The sequence below is a fragment of the Lonchura striata genome, chromosome 9 (genome assembly GCF_050655825.1).
Source record: "Lonchura striata isolate lonStrDom1 chromosome 9, ASM5065582v1, whole genome shotgun sequence".
Classification (NCBI taxonomy): Eukaryota; Metazoa; Chordata; class Aves; order Passeriformes; family Estrildidae; genus Lonchura; species Lonchura striata.
In genome coordinates, this window is record NC_140711.1 from 7,480,955 (window position 1) to 7,499,398 (window position 18,444).

General features: G+C 42.0%; 1 protein-coding gene across 1 annotated transcript in view; it reads right to left on the reverse strand.

Annotated features, from left to right (window-relative positions):
• Window positions 1-18,444, reverse strand: part of VPS8 (VPS8 subunit of CORVET complex) — a 66,779-nt gene that overhangs the window by 47,353 nt on the left and 982 nt on the right. The window contains exons 3-16 of the mRNA XM_077785613.2: window positions 17,010-17,140; window positions 15,502-15,595; window positions 14,924-14,956; window positions 13,504-13,558; window positions 8,216-8,340; window positions 6,719-6,805; window positions 5,654-5,721; window positions 4,921-5,074; window positions 4,762-4,821; window positions 3,881-3,988; window positions 3,008-3,088; window positions 2,331-2,501; window positions 1,576-1,650; window positions 1,068-1,103 (exon numbers count right to left, since the gene is read on the reverse strand). Coding sequence (XP_077641739.2) covers window positions 1,068-1,103; window positions 1,576-1,650; window positions 2,331-2,501; window positions 3,008-3,088; window positions 3,881-3,988; window positions 4,762-4,821; window positions 4,921-5,074; window positions 5,654-5,721; window positions 6,719-6,805; window positions 8,216-8,340; window positions 13,504-13,558; window positions 14,924-14,956; window positions 15,502-15,595; window positions 17,010-17,140 — 1,278 coding nt within the window. The remainder of the gene's footprint in view (window positions 1-1,067; window positions 1,104-1,575; window positions 1,651-2,330; window positions 2,502-3,007; window positions 3,089-3,880; window positions 3,989-4,761; window positions 4,822-4,920; window positions 5,075-5,653; window positions 5,722-6,718; window positions 6,806-8,215; window positions 8,341-13,503; window positions 13,559-14,923; window positions 14,957-15,501; window positions 15,596-17,009; window positions 17,141-18,444) is intronic.

Here is an 18,444-nt window from a genome sequence, read left to right on the forward strand (position 1 = left end):
ACTGGGAGCATGTGAGGTGAGACAGAAGAACAGAAAGACATGAGAGATGTGCCCCTGAGGCTGGTAACAGAAGAATGATGCTACCCAACAGCACAAGCAACTTCCAGCAGAAATAATTTTGGCTATGGGGCACCAGTGAATCTCCAGTGCCCAAGTCACTGACATCACATAGCCAAAGGAATAGAAAAATGAGATCCAAGGATGCATGAGAAATGACACATCTAGCAGAGACTGTGAAGAAGGGGTGACACTGTGTATGGCACTTGTAAGACCTTACCCAGAGCAGTATGTGGCAAACTGTTTGCCCATGCCCAAGAAACTGAGCACACAGGACACAAAGAGAACAAAGACTACAAATAAAGAAAGGAATGACAAAGTAATCTCAAGAGAGCTGAAAGAGCTCTGCTTAGCCTTGCAAAACAAAGCCTGAGAGAAAACACGCACACACTGAATAAACATACTTCAAAGTGGTGATGCAGAAAGGAAAACAGCTGTTTGATTCAAGTGAAAAGTACAACACAAGAAAAGATCTAAATAGATCACTAAGAACTTTAGTGTGGGCATTGATGAGGTTTCAGCTGTCACAATAATTATGTTCAAAAAAAAAAAAAATTCAACCAACAAGGACCTAAAATCCTATGAACATTCAAGCTAGTCTTTGATGGATTTTATTATGCATCTCCTGCAGTAGCTAGAGACAAACTCCAGTGAAGCAGGTTCTCTTTCACTCCTGGATGCTTGTGTGGCAGACACAAGTTTGCACACAAGCTTGTAGAAGGCTTCATCATACACTCTTCCTAAGTCAAGCATTGCACTAATAAAAGCTGACAGAGCAAGGCATGATGTCTTGTTTGGGAGAACAGGATCTCCATTATTCAGCCTGGGAATTTAGACAAGCAGGAGTCCCAGTGTCCCCATGAAAATCAGTGTATCCACAGCACTGGCTCTGTGTAGCAATCAGGAATTCTGAACACAGTACCCAGAAAATTATTCACAAATGCTCCCTCCCCATTTTGAGCTAGATTTAAGCAATTCAAGCCTAAGCTGTATTCTCCATCTCAACATACCTCTCTCCAGCTCCTCAATGTCAAGACATGAACAGACTGGGAAAGAAAAAAAGAAACTGAAAGTTATTTACTGGCAGTTGCTCATGCAGCCTGTAGTACCCCACAGATCCACCACAGCATTCCAGCACAGATGAATAAAAAAAGCAACCCACAAGCAGCATCAATTGGAGCCCAGTTTTCGCTGCTGTCTTATTTTCTTCTGCTTATTCCCTAGCACATTTATAACAGAGACAGAGAAGCTTAGGGCAGAGAACATATCAGTTAAGTAAGGCTAAGTTTACCCTGGAGCAGAATGAATCAGGATACTGTGAAACTATGACAATGTCTCACTCAGCCCATACCCTGACTAAAACCAAATTAGTGCACATTTCCTTCACCCCACAACATAAGTGCACAAAGAACCTTTTCCCAGTACACATCTCCATAGAAGACAAATTGCCCTTTTCTAGAAGAGCTACCAACAACACTCTATGCCCTGTATTTTTATTGAAAAATTTCCCCCACTTACCTTAGTTCCAAGGTAAAAGACCTGACCACCACAGCTGCTGATGGACTGGTAACAAGCTTTCTCTCCAACCAGTGCCTACAGGGAGAAAAACCAATTGAAAGTAAAACTGTGCTTTGTTGTTTTTTTTTAATTATTTCCCAAACAACATAAATACACTTTCAAGATCCTTTGTAATGCAGAAATCAAAATGAGGCTGGAGAAAGAGCACCACAAATTGCTGAGCAGTGGTAAGTCAAAGAGCTCTGCTGTCACTCCCTCCTGCTTGTGAACTCAGCTTCAAGTGCTACTGAGCTCTGGCTACCCAAAGATATGAAGTAAGGCTCTGACTCTATGCTCAGGTGTCAAAAGGTTATGGGGGCCCTTTCCTTGCCACTTGCTTCTTCACATATCTTCCTCAAGCGCAAATGTGCAGGGCACACAGATGGAAAGATATCCATTGAAATGAGAGCTGCTACAACAGCAGTTTGACTGCCAGTAGCCAGTGCTCCAGTCTGTGGTGTATTAAGTAAAAAATCATCTTAAAGAATAAAGCACATCAGCTTTTATCTTAGACAGAGTATTCCAGACCTTGGTAAAAGAGAAGCAGTCCCCACACCCTTCAATGCACCAAAGGAAACGTGAACTGTGTGTTAGCTGTGTTCGTCACCACCCTGTCTGACTTCTGAGATGCTTCCAAAGGGCTTTTTCCCTCCAGGATTCCACTTAGGGCCTACATCAAACACAGCTGCAAACACCAACAGGCCACCAGTGCCTACCAAGGCCTCGCTGACATTGCCCCCTGTGGCCAGGGATTTGAAGTGGCTGCTGTTGTAGACCAGCTGAACCTCTGAGATCTCGATGGTCTCCAGCTCCTCCTGAGTCTGACGGTCTATGACGTGCAGCTTCTCCACACTGTCCAGCAGCACTGCTGTCCGTGAGTTGATCCACTGCAAAAGCACCAAATTCCACATTTCAGCAATGCATTCTGCATTAGAGCCAAGGAAACAGGCTCTGGCCATACCCCTGAGCATTCCCTACTGGGAATTCTGGGACAGCCAGTAGCTTAGTTACTATACACAGCCACTGCACAACTGCACACATGCATAACTTCAAACACAGAGATAACGAAAGTTCTTCTGCAGAGAAATTACAGGAATCTTTATAGAAAACAGCTATAGACAAATAGTAATCCACCAGAGCTCTTGTCCTCTTGGCACACAGTTTATGCTCCAGCACACCTTCTATCCAGAGGTGTCAAAGCTAAGGCAACTACACCACCCATTCCCGGGTGGTTACCACACTGTGCTGGTTTCCCAGAGTCCCAAGCATAATGACATTTTCAGTTGGTTATCAGATAAACAAAGCCAAGAGCAAAGAACTAAGGGCTAGTGAGATACATTTACAAGAAAACTAGTGCAAAAAAATTTAACCATTCTGCAGTACTGAGACTTACAGTAAAGTTGATGAGATCATAGTGCAGATGAAGCTGCCTCTGCTTTGTGACATGTATTGCACCACTATCATCTCTCTTGACCTAAAAGAGAAATTGGACAAGACTGACTTAGACTCAAAGACTTCCTTCAGTTCAGCCTCTCAGTTCCCACAGAGCACCACACTGACTCCAAGAATCCTGAACTCCCCCCAGACAAACATCTCAGCAAGAAAAGTTTAAACATGCACCCTTCTCTTTCTCCCCAGTTTTACCAGGAGAGATGAGAGAGGAGAAAGAGGATTCAATCCAGACAGCATGTCTGGGTAATTAAACAAAACTTAAAGTCCCACATGATTGCAGAGTTGGAAAACAAACTTAGCACTCTAAAGCCAAAATGCCAGATTTTCAGAAGGCTAGGTGCTGCTCTCATACTGAAAGCAGCATGAGATTGTCTCCAGACAATCATATCTGCACATGTAACTGCTGCAGATCTAAACAGGATGAGCACCAAGCCCTCAAGTTATACATCAATAGGACTGAAAGATCTTTTCTTAGTGTTTTACACAATTTTTTTCCAGACTCATCTTTTAAAGCAAAAACTAAGATGGTGTCTCAAATTCACATGCTCTCCCAGAAAACAAGCCACACACATATCTCCAGTAGAAACACACTGCAAATCAATACTTCTGGACAGATAAATCTCATGCCTCCAGGCAAAGGCACCACTGCAGCTGAAAAGCAGTGACCACTAGGCTGGTTTTCCCAAGCCATTGGGAAGCTGCAGCTGTTCCCAGCATGCTCAGCTATCATACTGTACTGAGATAGAGACTCAATCCCTGAATGTGTGGATGAGATGTGACCACCTGAAAGCAGCACAGACCAGCCCAGGCTCACCAGAAGGAAGTACACGACATCTCCTCGACAGAAGGCAAGCATGGGGTTCACCGAGTTCTGCACAGCCACGAAGTGCCACGCCAGCAGAGGGACACTCGAAGGGTCCATCTGTCACACAAAAAGCACAGCCAGGGGTTCAGGCACACCAGGCAGACTCTCAGCTCCAGAACATGTGGCTCATCATCTGCTTCTCACTTCTGACTGTGCCTGGTACACACAGGTGCTGCAAAGCAAATTCCTGGCAGCAGTTTGTGCTCTTCCAATGCACGCATTTGGGAGCTCTTGGTAAAATGGACACCCAGACAGAACACTACTGGTGTCCGAGCTGCACAGGGTAGATCCAATCCCACACGGATACATGGACTACAACAAGCTGCAGCTTGATATTCCCCTTGTCTCCATTTTCCTAACATAACCTATCCCACATCTTCCCCCAGCTGCTTTTCCAATAATTAGGCCATTGATCAGTGAAGGTGAATAATCAAGAATTCAGAAGACTGTTTAATGCTCAAATTCCTCTTGGTTCCTGTCCCTGTAATTAAGGGTTCTAATATAAAACAGTGGCCCCAGTCCAAGGTGACTGTAGCCATAATCAGGTCAAAATCCCACGTTTGGATGCATATAGACTGCAGCAGGAAAGACAAGAAGCTGAAGGATGCCTGCTTATTTGAGAAAATCAGCATCTTCACAGAGGTACAGGTAGAAGCAGCCTTCTCACCTCCTCTCTGCCAATCTCCACACATCAGACCCACAGATTATCACTGCAATTTCACAGTGTTGTGGAAGGCAGTGGTACCAAACACCTGTTCCTGATCTCCTTCCCTCCAAAAAAACATTTCTAGCCATAACCCAAAAAGCACCTGTTTCACTTTATTACTCACACGGCCATAGGGAAAGGTCATCCACACTTTCAGAGATGGCTTCAGGCCAATAACCAGGATCTTCAAGGAAAACAAGAAGTCAAAATAGAATGTCTGAGTATACAGCAGAGAGCTTCTTTGTGATCTCTCACATCAAGTCTCCTGCAAGCAGCAAATTACCTTAGTGAGGGAGGCCATGGCCAGCAGTGAATACTGGGTGATAGGATGGTCTCTCAAATCAACCTTTGCATGTAACGGCTCAATACAGCAAACTTCCCCCTTAGAGCCACTGAAGAGACACCGAGACTCGCACGTCCTCACTCCCATAACCCTCCTGCAAAGAGCACAGATCAGCTTGGTGGTAGCCCAACAATCTCAGGAGTGATTCTTCATAAACACTACTTCTAAAAAGTCCCTTACACAGCCCCAGGGATCACTTCAGACATGGCACTGGAGGCAATCCCATACAGCTCCTCAGATACAGACAAGAATTCCTTAAGATCTTATCTGAGAATAAGGTTTGGGAAATGCCTGGACTTTATCAGATTGACTGTCAATCCTTCCTCCTCTTGAAGAGGCCAAAAGTAAAATGAGCAGCTACTGGAGGACAGCTCTCACTAATGAGCCAAGATAAAATGAGAGGCAGCACTTTTGTGACAGCTACCAAGAGCCCATAAAAAGTGTCAAATTCTGGACAATACAGCAACTTAACAACTATGGCTCTTCTTTGGGTATTGCACTGCCACACACCATCTTGCTTCAGCTGAGAAGTTACTCTGCAGCCCTAAATTACACCTTCAACATTCAGGCAGTAACTGTATTGGTTTCAATAGGTTTTCTTCTCCCTAGGTTTTAGAAACCATGACCCAGAATTGGTTTCTTGTACTTTCTCTGGGTAGAGTTATTGTCTTACTTAAATGACAGTTCAAACACAGAGCCTCCGCTGTCATTGCAAATTGCGAGTGTTGGATCATCTGTAAACTGAGCAGAAAACAAGATTAAAATAGCCCTAAGAAATAAACTACAAAAAATGGATATAAAAATACATGCTATGGCAGTACTAACAACAAACAGAGTACAAGCAGTGCACCTACAGAAAGACACCTTTCACATACCGAGTTGAGACAATTACTGGGGTTTTTTATGATATGCAAGAAAAGCAAGGTTTGTGTTTCACCTTCATATCCCCAGCAAGCCCTGTTGACAGATTTTGGCACCAAAGCCCCACTAATTTATGCTGCAGCTCAGAACTGCATCACACCAAAACCTGAGCTGCCTCTAGAAGGGCTCTCAGCCTCAAGCACATGGGTTGGGGCCAGAGCTGCTGGATGGGCTGCAGTTACAGACAGACCCAAATCAGAAACATCCTGAACTTCTAAAGATATTGAGTAATTCAGGCTAAGGATCACAGTCTCCACTGGGGACACTTCTGGGGGTGTTTGCAATCCAGAATCTGTAAGCCCATAAACATTTGAGGCCATGTGAAACAAAGCCGGCACAAACTCAGATATTATTTTCTGTGTATGACAACAACACTATGCTGAACAGGAAGCCATAGATGCTTTCTCTTTCAACCCAAAACATCCCCAACAAGCTATTTGAAAAACTGCTTACAGAAGCTACTTTCTACAGTTCAGATTCTTTTAAGTTGAAACTTGGCAAGTCATGTATTCAGGACAAAACACTGCAAGTTTTAGAGAAATGTATTCTAACAACTAATTTTTCAACATTTTGGCATTGGAGAGAGGAGTTACAACAGACAACAACTGTTCGTTACAGTACAACTCACAGACAAAACTATTATGTCAGTATACTCAGTTTCATTTTAAAACAGAATTTCTGCTCATTTTTCTCATCTCTGGATACCACTGCCATAGGCAGCTGCTCTCATCTAAAATCTAAAAGTACTGCACAAGGAAAGTCACCACATCTGACTGAAGAGAACTGGGATAAAAGCAATACATATAGTGTTTATTACCTTGATGTGCAAAATGGCTGTTCCTGGAGGGTGGGCATCTGTTATTGATCGCAGCAGCTTCCCACTGGCCAGATCCCACATGGTGATCTGCAAGCAGATTGTGCTCAGTACATATTCACTGTCAAGGGGTGCTCTCCATCACTTCATGCATTACAGTACAGCAACAAATTCCTATACTGACACTACCATCCTGGCTCAGTAGGGGTTTCATATCAAAGAAAAGTGACTTGAAATATGTTCCTGTCTTGTTTCTCCAAGCAGTTCACTTGTCTGCTTAGAGCTGACACCATGTTATCATCTCAACTCTGAATCCTGTCCTTTTGGCCAGCTCTCCCCACCTGCCCAATCTCCCTCATCCTACAGCTGCCTGATAAAAACATTAAAGAGTGTAAGATAACTTTGTTACCACCCAACAAGTCAAATGCATTTCTCTCTCTCAGAACCAGTGAACAGGTGAAAAATCTCTGCTAACACTCCTGAGCAAAACTCAAGCATCTTCATGGCTACCATGAACCTTGTTCCTCCTCTCCTCCTGAGCTTGCTCAGCATGACAAGGCAGATAGGAGAATAGACCTTGGCTTGTACTTAATATTAAATTCAACCAATTTCTCAGCTAAGAAGCAGGAAGTCCCAAACTGCACACTGCATAACTGCCCAGAAGAGCTGAGATTACAATCTGAATAAAACTTTAAGGGAAGCAGTACTTTATGTGATCCCATAATTCATCTACGAATGCTTCTAGACCAAATGTTTCAGAGCTCTTGTTCCAAAACATTTTATCTGACCATCATTTAAAACTGGCTGCTGTCTTGCATGGATTAAGTACAGCCTGCAGCAAGCTGTCATTTAGTCCAACCATAGTCACAGGGGTGTCTTTGCACCTATGAAGGTGAAAGCAAAGGAAAATGAATGCAAAAAGTAGCCTTCTTTGTACTCCTCTAAATGTTACCAAGGTAATGTCTACCTATTTTGGTTTAGTCTTGTTACTTTTGCTCACAAATTGCTTTCTCTCCTTTGATATAAAACTACAACAGACTCAATCCCTTTTCCCTTCAAAAGCTATGCTATTTATGACATACAAGTATGGTATTAGCAAAAATTAACTTGAGGGTTACATATGAATTTCAAGAATTTCAAGTCAACACCACAGTAAAAACCAGCTTTAATTACCATGCACAGACCTCAGAGAGTGACCTAGAAAGACTAAACTGCTTGTCCCAGTGAGCCATTGCACATTTCAGTTTAACAGGAATTATGACACAATTAATTTAACCCTTTGTTATATTCTGCATTACTCACTTCCTCTACAGAAACCTGATTCAGCAGGAATTGGTTGCCCCAAAAGGCTCCGGGCACATCAAGCTGTATGTGCTGCTTCTGAGAACTGAACCAGCTAACACGCAGCTACAGACCGAGGAGGCTTGGCTTGGAGCTGTTGGCACCTCCAGGTAACCTCTCAGGACAGAGCACTGGAGAAGCTCATCCTTTGGGAATTACCTGTCCTTTTGCAAAGCCACAGAGCAGCCTGGAACAGTCATGGTTGATGCTGAGAGCAGAGATGGCCCCGTACTGGGCCCCAACTGCGGTGCTGCCCAGACACAGCCGGAGAGCCTGGTTCTGATCTGGAGCAGAACAATCAGTAAAAAAAATTAAAGGAAGAGCAATGGTTAAAATTAACATCATGAAATTATTTACACATATAGTTCACCTGGGGTACATTAACAATTCACAGTCTTACAGTTAATTTCTTTTAAAAAGGAGTTTACAAGATGAGAGCTCATGTTAGAACAAAAAGAGTGGAACACTGTCTTGAAGAGAAATACTAAATAATTGTATCGTAAATAAACTTGTAGAGAAAAGATAAAAAATTATTTTTAGAAGTACAAACCAGGGACAGGAAATATGAAAATGCAGAGGTATTATATACTGAAAAAGAAACTACTAGAAAAATCAAATCAGTATCTAACTTTCCTTTCACTATTCTGCAACAGTGCTTAAGTTGTAGCAATGAAGATGACAAAATTAATTCTATCTTTTGAGCCTTGTATTTCTGCCTTTGAACATCAATTACAAAAACCCAACAGAGGCTTTCGGTAAGTAAAATGATATGACATAATTTTATTCTTACTATGTAATTTTACTCCTTGGTTTTGTTGCTAAAGGCCAAAGGCTGGAAGGAGAAGGCACTTTTGTCTCCAAGCTGCACAGTAAAAACACTCAATGACTTCTGGTGCATTCAGCTCTTACTCTATAAAGGAACTCCCTCCCTGAGCCACAGGCTGCTGCAAAGGAGGTGCCATGGCTTGCAGAGCCTCCACAGGGACTGCACTGCTGCAGGGCCATGCCCTGTCCACTCCTGCACACCACAAACCATGGGCACCTCTGTCTGTACCAAGTTCTTGGACGTTCTCACCATAAGAGACACACAAGCACTTTACAAGATGCTGCTCTTCACGAGTTTGGCTGAGAATCCTCTGCCTGTCTTTGGTGCACTGCTCTCAAAAGCTAAGAAAAACGTTCTGGAGCTGCTTTTTCCACCTGTCTCCACTTTGGTCCTGCTTTTGAGTGAAGGAGTGGGAAAAGATGCTTTGTGAGAACTACTGGAATGAAGACTACAGGGATATGAAATACATCAGAAGCACCACAATAACACTGCCTGCTCGATTCACCTTGAGCAAGGAAGGGAAAGCACTGGCTCAAGGAAACAGAGCTGAGCACTAGAAACACCCTGGAAGATGTGTCTAAGGCATGGGACATGTTTCTCCAAGCTGCAGCACTGCTGGGAATGTTCTGGCTGTGAAACAAAGCATGGATGTACCCTACATTTCTTGCCCAAAGTAATGCATTTATCAGTCTGTTCAGACAGTGAGAGTGGGAGTCACCTTTCAAATCCCACCTGTATGAAGAGGCAGGAGTGGAGTTCAGAAATAAACATCAGTACCAACAACATCTGAACACCTGGATTACTCTAAAGCACTGCTCAGAGTGAAAACATTCTTGGCCATGCTGCTAGGACACACCTTGACATCGCTGTGACAGGGGTGTTCACAGCATACATCAGAACAGGTAAAGGAAAAAGAAGATGAATTATGAAAGAGTTCCACAGAAGTTAAAAGAAAACAGAGCTACAGCTGGAAAACAGGTTTCACAGAAAGATATTCTTCAAATGGTGTCAAGAACCAAAGAAACAGCACCTGTTCCAGAGGCCTGGAAATGCAGTTCATTTACAAAAATACCACCTAACCATACAAATCTGTTTGAAAATAAGAGAATATTGCAGCTCTTTATATTAAAGGTGAATGACTTCTTAATTAATGGAAGTACTTTCCACTTCAGCCTAAGCTCATCAATGACTCAAACAATAACCTGCTTCTTCTCAGGCATGAAAAAGGAGAATTCTCCACGGGTTTCTCTGAAAAGGTTTTACATCTTTATATGTATCCCCACAGGAACTTTCAGAAACCATTTGCTTTTTCCCTCACCTGCAATGTCAATTCAAAACAAACAAGGCCCCTATTGTATCCCAAAATTAAGTGATTTGTATGACCAATCCAGTACTTGTTCTTTTTCCCAACAGCGGAAAGATGACATATAATAAGAGCTACGAGACAAGATTTTTTTGTTTTTTAAACTCAACTATAATATGGATGAAATTGCTTCCAAGGCAAAGCAAGATCAGAAAATCAATGAGCTTCTACTAATAAGCTGGCAAAGTAATAAAAAAAGACAAAAGCAAAAGGTTATAAAAGCTGATCTAATGATTTTCCAGACATGTACTATCAGCTTGCAAGTAAGGCACATTAAGGATTAAACATAAAAAGTATTTGCCAAATGCTTGAAACAAAGGTGGCTATCAATTGCCAAAAAGTGTTTTTAGTTTTTAAATTTGCGTAAGGCAATTCTTCATCTGAAAATTTTCCAGCAGTAACTGTGCTGCTCTCAGAGTCTGACATGAAAATGAGATGGAGTTTAAACATAATTCTGGACATACAGAATAAAGACAAGTTTGTGGATGTGAAAGAAGTAATTTTCCAAACCAAAGAAATGAGCACAGCACTGCAGAAGTTGATACTGCTTGGATGACCAGGTTTTCATCAAGATCTTCTCCTTATGCCCCGACTTTCCCGAGTTTGAAAGGCCTACTTGGTTTTCTGCAGAATTACTGACACACTACTAATTTTATTAGGCACAGTGCCAGGAAATGCTGTCAGTGGATGGTGATCTCATGGAAGAGCCTTGTCCTTCCCCAAAACAACACTTTTACAAGCAGCAATGCACCTGCTGCCCTAGGACGTTACAAAAATCACATTTACCTGCTCCTCTACTGTCCCTGCCTGGAGAATCTGGGAGTGTGCAGTGCACATGCACTCACTAAGCAATTCCCAGCTGCATCATCCACCGAGTGGTTCCTGCACTGCTGGGATCCCCTGAAATCCTGGCACAGACAACATGCAACCTGGGCAGCACAGGGCCTGGTCATGCAGGGACATGCACACAGCAGTGGTACTGTACCTTTGCCTTTCAGTCCACACAGAAAGGGGCCAAAAGAGGAGAGAAAAGCCAGAAATCAATGTAAGAGAAAGGAGTGAAGCAATGAACAGTACATATCTGACAATCTCCGAAGACAGAAGAACTTCAGATTTTGCTGAGTGTTTCCTTTGGTTAATGTTTCCCCTTCCGATTTACTCAAGAAATGATGCTATGATGCCTAGTGTTCTAAAACCAGGCAGTTTAAAAAGTGAGTTTATACATTTGAACTTCAATGCATAGAAGACCAAAAAATAGAAATTGGAGAGGAAATGAAACTGAAAACTCATTTTAGCATAACTGGTAAAACTATTTTCACCCAGGTACCAGAGGAGAGTGTCTCCAGGCCTCCAGACATCCCCTCCTACCACCTCTTCTGCAACACTTCCAGAATGTCAGACTTGGCATCTAATCCAACATTAATCCAGAAGGGAAGTTTGCTTTTCAATATTACATGTGCAGCCTGAGAACTGCCCTGTGATAATGTTTCAGGAGTCAACAGAAGCATTCAAAAAAGCAGAATGAAAGTTTCCCAAGTTGTCTATAATAAGGACAGAGTAGACAAGTCATGAGTACAGGTGGGCTTAGGAAAAAAGACAAATAAGTTGAAATCAAATAGATGAAAGAAAAAATAAAGCTTAAAAATGTGTTAGTGACAAGAATTCAGAGAAATATGTTCAGAAACAAAAAAAATGGACATACAATTTTGCATGCAAAAAAGACGTTATGTTCCCATTGTACAGTATAAACCCTGCACATACTTTACAAACCTTCAGGGAGTAAATCTGACCCTAATCTACACATCTAGAAAAAAAAAAAAAAAAAAAAAAAAAAAGAGATACTGACTGGTCTATAGAAATCTAGTCTTGGTTTAAATTTCAGAATAAACCCAAGCCAGATCTCCAACCCTCTCTTTGTACACAACAAAGCCTTCTAGAGCCCTATCCTGCCAGGATGTCTCTCTTTTTAGATATATCTGAGAGCACTGGGGTGAATGCCCAAGTTTTAGTTACAGAACTGAAGGAATTCAGCAGAGAATAAGTGTCCAGGAAGCATCCTGAAACAAAACTGGACACTGTACTTCCATTCCTCATCACTTTTAAATTACAGCACAGAATCATGGAGTCACTTCAGCTGTAAGGGAGCTTTGCATGGAGGTGTCTGGCCCAGTTCTGCTGCTCCAAGCAAGGTCAAAGAGACCAGCCAGCCCAGGGGCTTGCTGAATTTTGAATATTCCCAAGCAAAGAGACACAACCTGTCTCAACTTTAACTAAAGCTTGAACACCCTCAGGATGAAAATCTTCATCAGAGTTCCCCTCAGTGCAGGTCGAGTGCCCCTTACCCAGCACCTTGGACCTTTGGGTGGGATCTGAGGCTCTCTTCAATCTCCTTCCCTTAAGGGAGCAGAGTTGTTTGAATGCTGAATTAAACAAACGGCATCAAATATTTTAATACCTAAATACCCGGGAAGGTGAGTCTTGCACTTTCAGTCTTTCCCATCTCTCTGGAGTACCTTGTCCCCCATAACTTTTGGTCTCCAAGAATTTAAACCAGCATGAATAAATACACTGAAATATGTAAACTGGGTAAGAACTGGGCTGCACAGGCAAAGGGCACAAAACCTGAATGTGACTGGGAACAGTTCAAGAGCTGTTCTGTCCCAGGTGGTAAGCTGGGCAAACAGAGGCACAAACTCAGAAAACCTTGTAAGAGAGTTTGGTGATAAGAGGAAGAACAGAATGACAGAATGAAGGGACCCAGAGGTGTCTGCCTGGTGCAGGGGAAGGGAAGGGAAGGGAAGGGAAGGAGACACCCAGGGAACAAGTCTGCAGACAGCCAGGGGTCAGAAGCCCCACTTCCCAGGGAACACAACTCCCATAAAGCTGACACCTATTTGGACACAGGGCAGAAGATTATTACTGATGATGGTTGCATACAGGTTGTGGTCTCTTACACATGACAACAGAGTATTTTCTATTCAAACATAGAAAAGGCTCTTTAGACAATTCCCACGTGGTTAAGTTTCTCAATATCAAAGTGTCAAACCCCAACAACGCACAAGAAACATGAATAAGGATGACAAATATTACTTCTGCTTCATTTCTTTACTGAAAGAGAAACGCATTTAGTACAAACAACATCTTAGAAGAAACCCAACCTGCAGTTATAAATCAGGCTGGAGGTTTTTAGCTTGTGTTTGCATTTTTTTAAAATCATTAAAATGCAAAAAAAAACTCCAGACTTTATTTTTAACTTACCAAATATCAGTGCTAAACCATGGGAAGTCCCCACTGCTATCAGATTCGATGCTGCCTGAAAGAGGCATACAGGAAGATTGAAAGCAGAAGAAACATCTTTCACAAATCCACCACTTATCAAGCAAAGTTTGCCAAAAGATTGGAAGATTCCAATGGAAGATTTCAAATGTTGTAACTTCTTCAATTTATAAGTGACAAGCACAATTCCTAGATGAAGACAGATAGCTACTACACCTGAACAACCATCACACAGATTATCTCAAGATCAGAGGGCTGCTTTTTCCTCTGCTGTTTGAAATTCAAATGCCTGGAGTGGTACCCACAGCAAAATTTCATCTTTCTAAAGTCAGTCTCACTCTTTGGTGTAGTTGCTGAGTATAAATACTTGGGATTTTATCCTAAATCAGATGCTTCTTCTACATCTGAATTCTAAAACCCTGGCCAGTGCTGGCCCCCTGAAGAGCAGTCCACAGCAAGCCAGAGACTCCAATTTTTTTCCATGGGGAATTAAACAAATCCTATTAAATATATCCTCAAAGATCCTACTGCACTTGCCAACCTGCACTCAATGATATAAAACTTACTAGAAATCACATAATGCTGTAGATGTATTAATCTCTTTCTACTTTTTATTTCTTAAAATGTCTAAGTTAGTTTAAAAAAATTAAAATGTCTGGATGTTTAATTACAGGTTTTTATTCTATGTACATATCAGTTACAGCATGTTTCCAACTTCACTGTGCAGTCTTTTGCCTTAGAAGTGACTACTTTTTCCTCTTCTTTTTTAAACAAAAATATATTTTCTTATGGGCTGCTGTTGCTACAGTTGAAGGGACTGAGCACACCTTTAGTTCCTTTGTAAAACATTAAAACTCACTTCACAAATGCAGAGCAAATATTGACTGTATTTTACCTCATTAAAATGTTTATCTTCTCATTCTCCTACAGGCAGTTTCTGACATATTTAGACATGATTAGCATGCTTGACTTCAACAACTTTGATGCAAATTGCTAAGCAGGAGTATCCTTCAGACAGCTTTTTAGTTAATACTTCAGACAGAGAGACAGATTTTAAACCCATCATTTGCAGCACTCCAGTTTAAGTTTCCATAAAAAACTGGCAAAGAAGAAACAATTAGGGAAATTCAGTGTGTTCAACAGATGGAGACACATCAGGTGCTCAGCTAAGACACTCTGGTGATGATATAAAAAAGGGAGGGTGTGGGGCTTGCTCAGCAGAGGGGCAGCCGGGCAATGAAGGAAGGCTGGACTCTGGCCCCAGGGAGCTTTCATGCTGCTCCTCCCACTCCTCCCACTTGAAAATTCAAGGAAGATGCATTTATCAGCTGTCTTAATACTGCTTTAACAAACTGGCATGAAAACTAAATATACAATCCTTGAAAATTGTATGAGTACTTACAATTGCAGTGGGCAAGCCAGCATCCACTTTGTCCTGGGGAAACAGGAGATCCCGTGAGAGACACAACTCATAGATCATGCATGTCTAATAATTAGAACAACTACAACACACAGAAAAATCACCACCAGCTGCATTTTAATGGCCCCAGCAGGGCAAACAGAGCTGAGGGAACCATTGGCTAGAAATGCCCAGAAAGAGGAAGCAGAATATCCTGTAATTCCATGTGAAAGTTACTGTGTTCTTCTCAAAGAGCCATGTGTCTGTTGGAGGCATTGAGCAAACGCAGTTCCAGCACCTTCAAGCACACTTTTATGTTATATGAACATTTCCCACCAAGTTTTGTGACATCTAACAACACAAATCAGTGCTAAAAGTGACCCACCACATCACTAATGCAGCAAGTCAGCTAAGCCCTGCTTCATTGCTGCCTAGACTACAGGCTAGTAGCTGATGCCCCTAACATGGTGTTACACGGAACTAACAGTTGGGCCAGACAGGAAATCTCACACACCCCCTCCACACATACCAAAAGAGTTTCAAATTTTTCTTAGTGGAGTTGCCCAGAAGATGACACTTACTGCTGCAGATGCTACTTGGGCAGAAATTCCTTTCAGGAGGGAGAGCCGTATCACTGATCCATGGAGTGAGAGAGAATCTGGGAGTTTTTTCTTCCTAAGGAATTAAGAAACAAACCAAAAAGCATTAGAGCAGAATAAAAGCTTGGAACTGTGCCTAACTCACAGCCAAGCCAGCAGGTAAATTCTGCATACAGCTGTAACCCATTCAATTTCCATTCTTCTTCTTGGGGCCACAGAATGAGGTAAGACATGAGATAATCAGCAAAGCCTTCTCTGCCCTGCTGTGCCTGCACACAGTTTGGTCTTAACTCAGCTCCTAGAGTAAAAAAACTTACTTCCCCAAACAAATGGTCAGTTTCAAGCACGTATCTGCAAGCCTTAGAATTCACTAATACATCCTGAAAGCAACATTTCAGCTCTTTCAGTGAGTGAGGAAGTTTAAGCCTGTAAATGAGTATCTGCAGAAAATGCACAACTGGAAAAGCCTCATTAGCAGAATGCAGACCTGTAGGAAAACTGGATGTATGGCAGAGAACAGCCTTCAATTAATACACATCTCACCTGATATGAAAGCTTAAGTGCTTCTGTTTATGGAGAATATGTCTTTTTAAACTAACCAGTGCAGGATCAGTTAATTTCAAAACTACTCTGGTAAACTCTAAAAGGCAGGACAGGGAAATTCCGCAGCAAAACTGCAATTTTGTTGCCAAGCTCACATCACCAGAGAGCCAAATTCCCAAAACTACCAGGGAAACATTGGGTTCTTCTCTCTACAGAGGTGCACAAGCAAGCAGCTCCCACAGAGATTCATAAATATGTTGTTAGTAGCTGGAATTATGACTAAGGACCCATAACCATGGCAACCAGCCTTACCCAAAGGTGACAGAACACCTCCAGGTTTTTCTGCATATTCTGTACTGGAAAAAGTTTAAGCAATTCCAGGTAACATTTCTCTCAGTACAAATAATCTTATTTGAAAAAAGAAGGGATGGAGAGTCTGTCCTATATCAACATAAACCATCAGACTTCAGAGTGTTTATATCCTGTGCAAATGCTCATGGCACACAAGGCAGCCATGGGAGTGGCTCAGGCCATCATTTGAGTAATTAATGGCACATGTCAGCAGTAGTAGAGTTAATTATCATGTATTAGATGTCAATATTGGTAGTCCACTCACAGAAGTGACAGCAGTTGCCTTTTAAAAATAACCACCAACTACTTGCAGACTAGGTCAGACACCCCTTTGAAACATTTTCTTTAGAGTCACCACGATTCAGTGCTTCGAAGATTCCATTAAAATTTGGAGAAATTTAACTAATCCATCTCCCATAAAATGCCATTATTGCTCAAACAGGTCAGCCCCCAGTGCAACTACAAATCCCATTTTTGCCTACATGATCCTGGAGGAATAACAGTGTTTTATGAAAAAAGGAGGATTTGTTTCTAATGGATGTAAGCAGAAGCCCTTCACAAATGGTTTGACCTCCCAGGGTATGAGGCTGCAGTACCTTTTCAGGTGTGTCCTGTCCCCACTGTCAGAGCTAGCCACAGAAGAGGTGTCATAGGAGTGTGTATCCGTGTTATCAATGTTCAAGAGAAAGGGATCCTCCAAAATGAAAGACTCTTCTTCATCATCAGTCTGGAGGGCAAGAATCACCACAGCTTACTAAATGTTCAAAATGCACAACTACTTAACTGAAACATTAGCAAAGCAGCATCAATTCAGCAGGGAAATGGAGAAGTGCACAAGAAAGCCTCAGACTTAAAACCCAGAAATATTTATTACTTTACTGGGCTCATTCTATGGAAGGTTTCCAGAATTCACAAAAATCACAGAAGTGGTCTGGAGAACAAGTCAGCTAACCTTTCTTCCCCAAATAGCATCAAAATTTTAACCGCCCTTTAACAGAGCTGTTTCCAAGTCACCAAATTGCCAAGAGAAGGCCTAGAATTATCATCATCTACTCCAGCATTTTACCAAGTGGCATCAAAAGCCCAGAAATTTCTCCAGCTGACACGAAAGTTGATTGTGCTCTTTTCTCAGCTCTTCTGTTTGCTATCCTTCTCTCCTTTCAGTCTTAGCCTGGAATTTTTTATTACAGTTTTTCAAAAAGCCGTTGTCCCTGATGTGTTCTAAAACCAGTGCAGCTCCTGTTGGTCTCTCAGCACAAAGCCAGAGGGAGCAAACAGAATCCCCCAGCTGATGCCAAACAAGCAGGGAGCAGAGCAGCTGCCCCTCACTTCACTTACACCTGGCAGCCCTGTGCTCATTAAGCATCTCTTTCTGAACTGCAGCTGTTTGTCTTTTTGGCTCAGACAGATTGTTCTCTGCTAAAATCCTTTTCAGAAGTGTTTGGCCCATCCTAAATTTACTGAGATGCTGCAGTAAGACTTTGCCTGCACTGAACTGTATTTTCTTCATTAATACCTCTCAATTTTAAGACTACTCCTCTGACATGGATGTCACTGCATGTCCTGACAGTTTGAGATAACCCAAATTTACTGAACTTCCACTACTCAAGGCACCAGCAGAAACAAGACACAGCTATACCCTACTACTCTTCTTGTTTTTAGACTGTTTGAGACACCTTATATGAGAAAGGAACAACACAAATGAAGCTGTGAAGAATCTAGTTCTCATCTCCTCCCACAGTTTCAGAACTACTCTGAATACTCTGCAATTACTTTTAGCTAAAAACAGCTGTTTGGTAACCCTGACCTTTAATAGGCTAGACTTCAGGTGACTCTCCAGATCTACAGATGAATGTGCTTGGACTTGATGAAAACCATTTATGTTGCAGCTGTGGATATTTTTATTTGAAAAAAAAACCAAACACAAAAAAACCCAAAAACAACAACAACAAAAAAATCCATATCACACACTATAGGGCAATTACTCCACTGAGTATGCACCTGCTAGCTATCAGCATCAGGAAACCATGA